This window comes from Taudactylus pleione, unplaced genomic scaffold (assembly GCF_031769625.1).
Source record: "Taudactylus pleione unplaced genomic scaffold, aTauple2 ptg000374l, whole genome shotgun sequence".
NCBI classification, from domain to species: Eukaryota; Metazoa; Chordata; class Amphibia; order Anura; family Myobatrachidae; genus Taudactylus; species Taudactylus pleione.
Window position 1 is genome coordinate 1,514,836 of NW_028284775.1, and position 12,147 is coordinate 1,526,982.

A 12,147-nucleotide genomic window follows, 5' to 3' on the forward strand; every position below is an offset into this window, starting at 1 on the left:
AAACTAGTGCTCAAGAGCTTGCTGTATATTTAAAACTCAGCAATAAGATCATTGCCGCATTTAAAGTTAGGAAAGTTATGCGGAATATGGAGTGCCTGTGTCATATAATGTTTTATATAAAGCTTGTTCTATGTCCTGTGACATTAAAGTATTATTGTCATTCTTGGGAATCGCAATGCTTTTACTTCCATTTAGTATAGTGTTACTGGCTATACCGTAGGCAGGATGCTGCATTGCTCGTCCTCATTGTAAAATTTGTGGGGAGGGCCTGAAGCTTGGGGCCTCAGGAAGGGTGGATTGAAATTTTTGGACTCTTTCTTTTGGGTGCAGTTGCACCCACTGGAAGGGGATGTAGTTCCGCCCATTGTCATAAATATTTATTGCTTTGGGTGAGGTTGGGTAATGTAACAGAAGGAAAACCTACTTATCTCCAAACCGTTCTAGTGGGACTCTAATGGTTTTAACATGCTGTATGGGGTATGGTATGCCGGGGTTCAGAATCCCGACCCCAGCATCCCGACGGTAAGTGTCCTAACCCTAAACCTAACACACTCTCCTCGCAGCCTAACCCCAACCCTCCCCTTTTCTCCAATACATACTGTCGGGCTGCTGGCACCAGGATTCTGTCTAGTCATCCCTGTGTATGATAGAACCTGACATGCACCCCCTTTTTTTTTGTTTAAAACATTTTTCTTCTTCAGGGTCCATAGGCTCCACAGGGGGACCTTGGGGTTTAGGTGATGGGAACCAATCCGGGCACCACACAGTTAAAGCTTTCAGCTCCCAGGATGCATTGGGTCCACTCTCCCAATACCCCGCCCCCGAGCCAGATGCACCTCCGTTTCATTGGTGCCCAGCTGGAGGGGGGCTGTTAATCAGCCATTAAAGATTATTTCTTTATTTTGTTTAGTTTACTTATACAAGAGACTAGAGCGCACAGCAGACGACTGTCTGTGGGATGTCTGTGCTGCCGCTCCGGTGCCACGACACCAGTACTGATCTGGGGATCTCGGCGCACATTCCGGGGGTCAGCGCTAACCAGGGCCCCTGGAGAGGGCCCAGACTGCACCCAGACATCAGGGGACAGGTAAGGCGGATCGCCGCTCGCGGCGACCCGCGCATAATCGCAGTCGATACCTCTGGTCTCAGGGGACAGACCGAAGGTGCTGGGTGTGGACGCAGGCTCCAGCCATCGTGCTCCAACTGACCACCAGGGACATATTGATGCGGGAAACCAGCGTACCAGGGGAGACAGCTTCGCTGTTTAAGCGGCTCCTCCCCTCAGCTCAGCGCGACTCTTCACTGCAGTCTAGCTTCCCTGAGTTGCTCTTCTCCTCCAGACACGCTCCCTCTGAGGTCTCCGGCGGCCATTTTCTAAGGTGCAGTCGCAGTTCTCCCAGGACAGCGCGTGGTCCAGTCCCCCTGCATACCTCTCCCCAGGGTCAGCGTATGTAGCGCTATTTCCTACCAGACACTGCGTCTGTGTAGTTGAGTATAGTGCCGCTTTGCAGCGTCTTGCCCGCATTGTATGTGACTTGTGCTAGCGCTATCTGTGTCTTTTTTTTTTTTTTTTTTTTTTCTATCAGCTTATGACTATACCTTTTCTCTCAATTCTGACCTAATACAGGTGGTGTTAGGGTAGCTCATACCTGACCTCATATATAATAATTCAATATAACTGAGGTCTGTCACATACTGTTGTGTGCTGAACTGTGCCATATATTGGCAACAAGGTTCCTGCAGCTTGCACAAGACCAGGACCAGTATATTGTTCCCTGTTAGTATGTGTGTATGTGTAATATATATATATATATATATATATATATATATACACACACACACACACGTGGTTGCTTTGTACACAGTGCGCTATTGTGCTTCATTTACCCCGCAGACATGTCTGACAAGGGTAATGAACAAATTCCTGTACTTATGCCGCAAACTTGCAGATTATAAACTGCAGTTTTTAGTGAGGAAGATGTGGTTCGGGATGGGTTATGTATATAAGGTGTTATAACTTGCCATGTGCCTCGAACCCCCCCAAAATCTGTACAGGAGCCCTCTTGGGCGGTTATTTCTCAAATGCTGGCCATCATTGTGGACCGCCTGGAGGTCCCGACTGTTGTTCCTTCTATGGGGGTACCACAGCAGCCCGTCTCTCACTCACAGGGACTACTACTGATTATGCAAACCCCTCCTGTACCACAGGAGGCAGTCATTCCCACAGTGGGATTACTACAGGGTGGACCTCTACCACGGGTGGATGTTTTCTCTACCTCAGTACAGAGTCTGCCTACGACTTCTACGGCCATTGAGACCATGTTACAGAGTGAGAAACCTGTATGACCAGCTAAGCGTCCTGTGTTGTCATCTCTATCCACACAGCTGTCAGAATCTCAGATGTCATCTGATGACTGAGAGGTGGCTGATGCCTCTAACTCCGACTCCCCTCGGCAACAAGCGGAGCCTAAATCAAGGATTAATTTTCCTGCCTTGGTGCGTGCAGTCAGATCCGCATTAGTTAGTTGATGACGAACCAGCCCCTAAATCCAAACACCATCTGTTTAAACAGATAAGTGTCTTCGGCAGTATTCCCCCTGTCAGATCAGCTGGTGGATCACATGGCTGAGGCCTGGTAAGAGGTTTCAACCTCAAATGTTTGACCTCATGTTACCTATTTCCTGAGGCTCATTGTAAGAAGTGGGAATCACCCCCTGCTGTGGATTCACACGTTACACTGTTAATAAAGAGTGCAACTTTACCTATGCCTTCCATTTCTTCCTTAAAGGATCCTACGGATAGGAAGGTGGAAACTTGCCTGAAGTCTATATACTCTTTCAGGAGCTGTGGCCCATCCGTGGCTATCTCCTGGGTGGCTAAGGCTATAGAGAGTTGGGCCAATACACTTGAGTACTCCTTGGAAGTTCCAGAAGCTCAGGTGTCACTGGTCGGCCATATTAGGGATGCGGCTGCATATATATCGGCGAGGCCGCTCTGGAGGCTAGTTTACTGACATCCACGGTCTCAGCCACGGCCGTGTCTGCTCGCCGTTTCCTGTGGTTACGCTATTGGAGCGCATATGACTATTCTAAGAAAGGCCTAGAGGCCTTACTATATAATGGGGAGATTTTGTTTGGTCCAGACCTGGACAAGATTGTTGACACATTAACCAAATCAAAAATCTGCATTTCTGCCCTCAGCATCTGCTCCTGCAAAGTCTTGCAGCTCCTCTTTTAGGTCCTTTTGTCCTCAAGTAAAACCAAAAGGGCAGTCCGCTGCCAAGAAAACTTCCAAGCCTAAGAAACAGGCCTGGAGCACAACACCCGGAGTCCAAGCAGGAGGATAAACCCGCAGCCTGACTGAGGGACCTCCATCTGGGGACCCCAGAGTGGGAGGCCGACTTCTTCAGTTCGCCCAGTGCTTGTGTCAAACCACCAAGGATGCTTGGGTAAGAGTAGTGGTCTCTCAGGGGTACGCCCTCTCATTCCTTTGAAGGCCTCCCCACCAGTTTTTCTGCACAGGCCCTCCTTCAGACAAAACCAAGGCCTTGCAGATCCAGAAAGCCATACAGTCCTTACTACAAGCAGGGGTAATTGTTCCAGTTCCACTATCTCAACAAGGGACTGGTTATTATTCTACTCTTTCTGCTTCAAAAACCGAATGGGTCTCATTGGCCTATCCTCAAATCTCTGAACAATTTCCTCAGGGTGCCCAGGTTCAGGATGGAAATCTTACGATCCATCACACTCGCTATGGAACCTGGGAATTACATGGTATCATTGGACATTCAGGATGCATACCTACATGTTCCCATAACGCTTTCTCACCAGCATTTTATGCGGTTTGCTATACTGCAATGATTCTTCCAGTTTCGGACGCTGCCCTTTGGCCTATCCACGGCTCCAAGGGTATTTACCAAACTAATGGGAGTCAGGGTATCCGGCTCCTACCATATCTGGACGACCTCCATTCATTCTCCAGAAGTGCTTCACCACCAACTACAACTGACAGTTGCTTGTCTACAAGCACATGGGTGGTTAATCAATTGGAAACAGTCCTCCCTAATTCCTTCAGAGGATGGTTCATTTGGGAGCCCTTCTGGACTCTCACCAGTAGAGAATCTTTCCAACTCCAGAAAAGATCTCCACACTGCAGCTGCAAGTACGCAGATGTCTCCACAGCCGCCGGGTGTCAGTCCATTCGGTGATGCAGGTTCTGGCATCCATTGTGTCCACTTTTGACATAGTGGAATATGCTCAGTTCCATTCCATGCCCCTGCAGGGGCTGATCCTCTCCAGGTGGAACGGATTACCCTAGCTGATCATAGCTCTAGACGATGGTACTCTCTTCGGAGGTGCGTCTGTCCCTCTCTTGGTGGCTACAGACCTCTCATCTAACCAAGGGTCGCCCCTTTTGGATCCCGGAATGGATACTTCTAACAACGGACGCCAGTCTCCGGGGATGGGGTGCAGTGACCGGTCCACAACGGTAGAGGCATCCCTGCTCATCAACATATTGGATCTTCGGGCTGCGTACAGGGCACTCATAATGGCAAAGCACATTCTTCACGGAAAGCCCGTGCTGGTTCAGTTCGACAACGCCACCACAGTGGCTTACATCAACCATCAGGAAGGCACTGGAAGTCGGGCAGCAATAACAGAAGTGTCACGCAGTCTGACATGGGCAGAATCTCATCTCCTGGCCATTTTGGCAGTGGTCATTCCGGTAGTTCTCAATTGGGAAGCAGACTTCCTCAGCCGTCACAACGTGCATCCAGGGGAATTGTCTCTACTCCAAGAGGTGTTTCAACTCCTAGTGGACAAATGGGGTCTCCCAGAGGTGGACCTCATGGCCTCCCAACACAATCACAAGTTACCAGTGTACGGCTCCAGAACAAGAGATGCCGAAGCAAGTCTGGTGGATGCTCTATCAGTAAAATGGACATTCCGGTTTGCGTATCTATTTCCTACAGTCTCTCTACTTCCTCGAGTTCTTTGGAAGTTCATGCAAGACTGAGGCACTGTCCTGGTGGTGGCGCCAGCTTGGCCCAGACGTCATCTGTACTCAGAACTTCGGAGTCTCTCCATCGACACTCCATTTCTGCTGCCTCAACGTCTGGACCTGTTGTCTCAGGGTTCTTGCCTTTACCCGGAGCTGGATCGTCTCTTTGACGTCGTGGCTCTTGAAACATCCCTCCTAAGGTCCAAAGGATTCTCTAGCTCGGTCATCAACACGATGCTTAGAGCGCTTAAATCTGCCTCCGCCAGGATCTACCACAGAGTGTGGCATACATATTTCAAGTGGTGTCGTACAAGAGATTACGACCCTCAGGTGTTTCAAATTTCCAGAATACTGGTATTCCTTCAAGCTGGATTGGACCTCTGCCTACGCCAGGCCTTGTTGAAAGCGCATGTCTCTGCTCTATCAGTGTGGTTCTAATGTAGAATTGCTCCGCTTCCGGATATTCACACCTTCCTCCGGATTCAACTTCCCTTTGTTCCACAAGTGGCCCCTTGGGATTTTGCAGTAGTTCTTCGGGCCCTCCAGGGTCCTCCATTTGAACCACCAGATTCAGTAGAACTGAAGTGGTTAACAGCTAAGACTGTTTTTTTTTTTTTTTTTTCTCTTCTTCTTCAGGCTATTGGTTCTGCCAGGAGGGTGTCAGAATTGAGAGCTCTCTTCTGTCGTCCTCCCTTTCTGATATTTCACCAGGACAGGGCGGTGCTTCGTACTCGCCCGTAGTTCCATCCTAAGGTTGTGTCTAGTTTCCATATTAATCAGGAAATTATAGTTCCAGCCTTCCCAACACCAGACCTCTCGGCAGGTGAGGCCTCATTGGATGTGGTCCGCGCCCTCAGGATTTATGTGGACCGTACCAGTTCTTCGGAAATCAGACTCCTTGTTTGTGCTCTAAGGTTTTCACAAGAAAGGATGGCCAGCCAATTAACAAACATTGGCTAGATGGCTTCATATGACTATCTCGGAAGCTTACACGCAGACAGGCTTGCCTGTTCCGTCTTCTGTTAAGGCTCCTTCTACACGGTCTGTGGGTTCCTCGTGGCCAGCTCACCGTGGCGCCTCGGCTGTTCAGCTTGGTAAGGCGGCCACGTGGTCTTCTGTCCAAAACTTTCTAAGGTTCTAGGCATTTGATACCTTTCCCTCTCAGGATGCTTCCTTTGGGCGCTGGATTCTCCTCTCAGCGTAGTAGCGTCCCCACCCTTAAAAGAACTGCTTTGGGAGATCCTCAAGGTCTCCCTGTGGAGCCTATGGACCCTGAAGAAGAAAATGAGTTATGGTAAGAACTTACATTTGTTAACTCTTTCTTCGAAGTCCATAGGGTCAACAGGGCACTTGCCCTGACGCACCTGGCTTCATATGAGCTATTGTACTTGTCACCGGTTTCCCGTCTCCTTCTCTGTGAGTGTTTCTTGAGGTGTTCGTCTTCTTTCTCTCTTATCCTACTCGGGCTTTTGGCCTTTTACCAACTGAGGTGCCTCTGGCTTGGGGGCAGGGTATAGGCAGAGTGGACCCATGCATCCTGGGAGCTGAAAGCTTTAACTGCGTGGTCCCCGGATTGGTTCCCATCACCTACACCCCAAGATCTCCCTGTGGACCCTATGCACTTCGAAGAAAGAGTTAATAAAGGTAAGTTCTTACCATAACTTATTTTTTTTAATGGATAAAACACCTGAAAATCTCTTAAAACAATGTTCACTTTCATGTGCTTGGTCTGCATCTCTCTGCATAGTTAATAAACGATGCTTAAAAACGGGAAAATGACGCAATCTAGAATCAATATAGTGCTACAATGTTGAAACGCATTGTTGTGGACTATACCATTTTTGTTCTGTTTTATTTTAAGTGGATTTCATTAAGTAAATTAAAATTAGATATATGCATTACCTGTAATAATGATCTTGCTGTTGCTGGGGAGCAAAGTGCTCCTGAAAATTGTGTGTAATCTTTTGTACAGATGTGTCCACATACATCTGTCCTCCATGCGCTACAAGTCGCGCCACACAAGGCTGGAGCTCCGTGTGCCACGGTAGCGCTGAGCGTCTTCCATGCAACTTTTTACTTTCAAATGCGTCTTATTCACACAGTGATGTGAATAGGACGCACAAGCAGATACTGCTGATTAAAATGATATGCAGCATGCCTCTGTGCATCTGTGGGTGTATCTGCATTTGAAATGCTATGTTAGTGTCAACGGCTGTAACACTATAATGTAGCGATTCGCATGCTGATACACCCACAGACGCACAGGGAACATAGGCATGCTGGATATAATTTTAATCCGCAGAAGCTGCTTGTGCTAACTATTCGCATCACTGTGTTTGGAGGTAAAAAGTCGCACAAAAAGACGCTCGGAGCTACCAAGCCACGCCATGGCGCGTTTAGAAGGGCTGTTAACACACAAGGAGGCTAGATGTATGAGGACACATCTGTAGCTGTAGATGCTTCACTCCTAAACAGTTTTGTTTCTCCCTTCCCCCTCCCATTCAGGCTCCTCCGATGCCTTCACCATCCTCTTGACATTTTTCCATGGACAGTATATGAGAACATTTCTGATATTCAGGAAGCAACCCAGTTCTGCACCACTGTTTTTTTTTTTCCTCCCCTTAAGTTTTTTTTAGTTGTTTTGTTTTTCCTTTTCTTTTTGTTAGGTAGCTGTTCCACAAGGCTGCTGGCTGAAAGCTGCGTCTATGCAACCTTCCAAGTGCGGAGTGTCAACCAACTGGACTGGAAATGCTCCTACTCCAGGACTTTACTATAAATAATGCTGATCCAGCTGTTCATTTAAAGAAGAAATCCATGTTTTGTATATATCTCGCAAAACTGGCAACGTTATACAGACTACTGACTTGAAAATCACTTTAGTTTTTTTTTTTATATATATATATATATATATATGTACATGTTGTTGTTTTTTTTTTTTTCCTTACCCTTTCTTTTTGGGCTGAAAATGTTTTTCATTTAAAACCCACATAACCTCCCAGTTTTGTTTTAATTACTAACTTAGCTGGTTGTCTTTGTAAAGTAGTTAGAAGTTTTATGTCTTTTGGGCAATTTTTTTAATGTGAAAAGTGAAAAAAAAAACATTTTTCTTAACCAGCTTTCAGTTCTTTTCTGTCCTGTTTTGGAAACCATGACGGTTACAATTTATGTTTCCTAAAAAAAAAAAAAAAAAAAAAAAGAAAAAAGAAAATACTATTAAAAAAAATAAATAAAAAAATTAAAGTGAAAACTAACAGCCAAGTCACAAAGATAAATGGGTTGCACATAGACTAAGGAATAAACTTCAGATTTGTGATTTTTGTTTCTAATCTTGATGTAAATTTACACTATTTATAAATACATATTTATTGCTTGAAAATATTTGTGAATGGAATGCTGTTATTTTTTCCAGATTACCTGCCATTGAAATTTAAGGAGTTCTGTCATTTGAAACACTACTCCTGTTACATTTTCTATATGTAAATAAAACTGCTTAGCATTGTACAGAAACTTTTATTAAAATTGTTTAATGTTTAAAGCGTTTTTCTGTTTGAATTTTACCAGAATCAATGTACAGTGCTTAGTCTTTTATTCATGTTCAGATCTACTTACATATATATTTATATATACACTTGTGTGTGTATATATGTAAATAAATATCAATTATTGTGTGGGAGGGAAACTACATTTTATATAAGGTCTATATCACTAGTAGATAAGTTGTCTACTGTAAGTATTGCTTACAAAACATTTTTTTTTATTATATAGTACGTGATCATGATCTGCAGTGTCCTTCGGATTTGTTTCTTTTTTTTTTTATGTTAAATGGTCAATGATGCAATAAAACAGAAAACATTTGTTAAACTCTGATACAAAAAAATGAGATTGTTGTCCATTAAGGTTAAGATTTGTTTTTGTTTTTTTTATTGTTCAAAGACGAGTTTTGTGTCATTTGGCATGAATGGAAGATTTGATTTTTCTATACACATTTCAAAATGCTAAACAATCTGACATTCCAATAAAACGTGTGAAAACATTTGGGGTGGGTAAAGAAAGACTTTTTTGAATGATTCTTTAAATAGTATACTTATTTTTCTAAGCTACGGTGTATTCCAAAGAAAAAAATCATGTATAATAAACTTCTCACCTGGTACTATAATTTATATTCATCATTTTTAAGACTTAATATCTGTGTTTTCATGCATCACTCACTCATACTATACATTTAACATGACTGTCATAAATTGTAATCTTATACATAAAGTTTAATCTGTTTTTCCAGTTACCACTTGGAAAGCAAATGATTTTATTTTTTGAGCCTGAAACACAACACAAATAAAAAAACAACATTTTAATTTATTTAATATTCAAAACTTGCGTAGTGTTTTTTGTTTTCCCGAAGTCATGATGTATGGCACAGAAAATATACTTTCTAGTTTAACCTGTTTACAAGGTATAGCAATCAGCCTTAGTGTGCACACAATGTACAGGCTCATTATAATAAGTTATGGAAAAACACATCTGCTTGTTTTAATCTTTTTGGAATATCTGTGTTGTACTGTACAATGCAATTTTACAGTCATTCACATATAACCCTGAAGATTAGTTCAAAGCAATACAATCTGTAGTCACCTAGTTTTGTTTCAGTCTTAAATTTGTTTTTTGATTGCTTTATTTCAGGAAGTTCCGTTCTAGTTGAAGTTGATTTTGGGAATGATTTTGTGTGTGAGCGTATGTATAGTAAACCAAAAGCCTGTTGATGTAGGCTAGGGGTTCCACCAACATGAAAAAGAAACAAGGTAGTGCTAGTAGACAATATAATAATTTATTAAACAAGTGTTACAGACAATAAAAAATGAACATAATTGCAATGTGCAAATATGCTGGCCATGAAATAGAAATAATGCTGATCAATGGATAAGGTCTCTCCACAGTGGTAAGAGTTCCAATTGAAGGAAATAAAAACCAGTGAATATGGGGATTACACTGGATATGGGTGGCTATGCCACTAAATGAAATTGATAAGATCCGACACCGTGGACAATAGCTGAATGGAGCACTCTCCAGTGAGAAAATAAGGCCGTGGTATGGGGTTGTATATAATCCTACTGCTCACCAACTAGGCGGCTCGCTGCTGGAGCTCTCCGTGATGATATTCTCTGCCGGTGCACGTTGACCGCCAGGTCTGTTGTGGATGTTGATCATGGCTGTGTAGGAGGTCCGCTTTGCCCCGACAGGCTATCCACTAGGACTCCGCGCTGTGTGCTGTCAGCCCGTGTACCCTGACCACCAGGTCTGTGGAGAGGGTGGATTATACGGCTGTGGTAGAATCTATGTAGCAGCAGGCGTGGTGTATTGGAGCCAAAGTAAGCGATGCCAAGCAATAGCCGGGATAGTCTCAGCAGTTAAATGGACCAAGAGGAGAAATGATCAGCTGTGTATCTCTGTTTTGTAAATGCAAATGCAGCAGCATATAACCCAATGCCTTCAGGCAGGAGATACACAGCTGATCATTTCTTCTCCTGGTCCATTTAACCGTTGAGACACTATCCCGGCTATTGCTTGGCATCGGTTACTTTGGCTCCATACACCATGCCTGCTGCTACATAGATTCTACCTCAGCCGTATAATCCACCGTCTCCACAGACCTGGTGGTCAGGGTACACGTGCTGACATCACAGTGCGGAGTCCTAGTGGATAGCCTGTCGGGGCAAAGCGGACCTCCTACACAGCCGTGATCAACATCCGCAACAACAAACCCAGCGGTCAACGTGCACCGGCAGAGAATCATCACGGAGACACTCCAGCAGTGACCCGTCTAGTTGGTGAGCCGTAGGTTTGTACAACCCCATACCACGGCCTTATTTTCTCACTGGAGAGTGCTCCATTCAGCTATTGTCCATGGTATTGGATCTTATCAAGGTACTATCCTTTCATTTAGTGGCATAGCCACCCATATCCAGTGTAATCCCCATATTCACTGGTTTTTATTTCCTTCAATTGGAACTCTTTTACCACTGTGGAGAGACCTTGTCCATTGATCAGCATTATTTCTATTTCATTGCCAGCCTATTTGCACATTGTAATCATGTTAATTTTTTATTGTCTGTAACACTTGTTTAATAAATTTATTATATTGTCTACTAGCACTACCTTGTTTCTTTTTCTTGCATTTCTTCTGGTGGATTGCAGTTTCCACCTAGTGTAGCTGCTTTGTAGACAATTTCAGTTCTATTATTGACTCACTTGCGCACCTATTTTTTCTTTTTTGTTCCACCAATATGTCATATTTTGTGGATTTCTTTAATTATGCAAAGGTGAGTTAATCTGTTTGCGGAGTCTGTAATTATCCCTCCTGCTTCCACAGACAGAAATTCTCAAACCATGACTTGTTGGGAAAACTTGACGGTTGAGAATCACTGATGTTGGCAATATTATCTCTTCATAACTAAAAATGCAGAACATTTATTTAAAAAAAATTGTTTATGCTTTAAAATAACATGAAAAATTACTTATGATTTTATATACTGAATTAGTATAATAGTATTTGTTTGTACTTCAGGATCCATAGAAGGCCCACAGGAAACCTTGGGGTATAGGTGGTGACGAAAACATCCGGGCACCATGCAGTAAAATTTTTCTCCCAGGATGCAACGGGGCCTCCCTGTATATCCCGCATCTGGGCCGGAGGCTCCTCAGTTTAGTTTGGAGCCCGGCCGTAGTCGGGTCACCGTATTGCAGTGGGGCTGTTACTAACAGCCTGAAAATTTAAAGTTTTTTCTAAGTGCGGTGAAGTGTGAACAGTCCAGTGGAAGTTCGTACGGCCGCATCATCACCCCGCTGGTGCTGAGGCGCCAGTACTGATCTGGGCCTCGGGTCTTGCCTAGCAGGGTCCCCGGAGGATTCCTTGACTGCGGCTGGATGTTACGGGGTGCAGGTAAGCGATGCACTGCGGTGGTGCGTGCTGAGATGCAGTCTCTTTCCTCCAGGGTTGGGGGACATCCTGGGGATGACAGCAAGTGTGGCCAGGCATTGAGTCCTGCGTCCACACTAAGCCACTTGGGACTGGAGTTCTGCGGAACCCTCCAGCGTCCCAGGGGTTAACCGCTGGCCAGGGGAGGCAGCCTTCCCTGTCTAACAGCCGGCTCC

General features: G+C 44.5%; 1 protein-coding gene across 8 annotated transcripts in view; it reads left to right on the top strand.

Moving 5' to 3' along the window:
- KDM6A (lysine demethylase 6A) overlaps positions 1–9,157 on the top strand; it is a 179,300-nt gene extending 170,143 nt beyond the window's left edge. For 5 of the 8 annotated variants that reach the window (XM_088444933.1, XM_088444935.1, XM_088444937.1 and 2 more), the window contains one exon: positions 7,668–9,157. In XM_088444933.1, coding sequence (XP_088301059.1) covers positions 7,668–7,781 — 114 coding nt within the window. In that variant the 3' untranslated portion in view covers positions 7,782–9,157. The other 3 variants (XM_088444934.1, XM_088444939.1, XM_088444938.1) reach the window with 1 other exon arrangement.
- Positions 9,158–12,147: the final 2,990 nt, after the last annotated feature.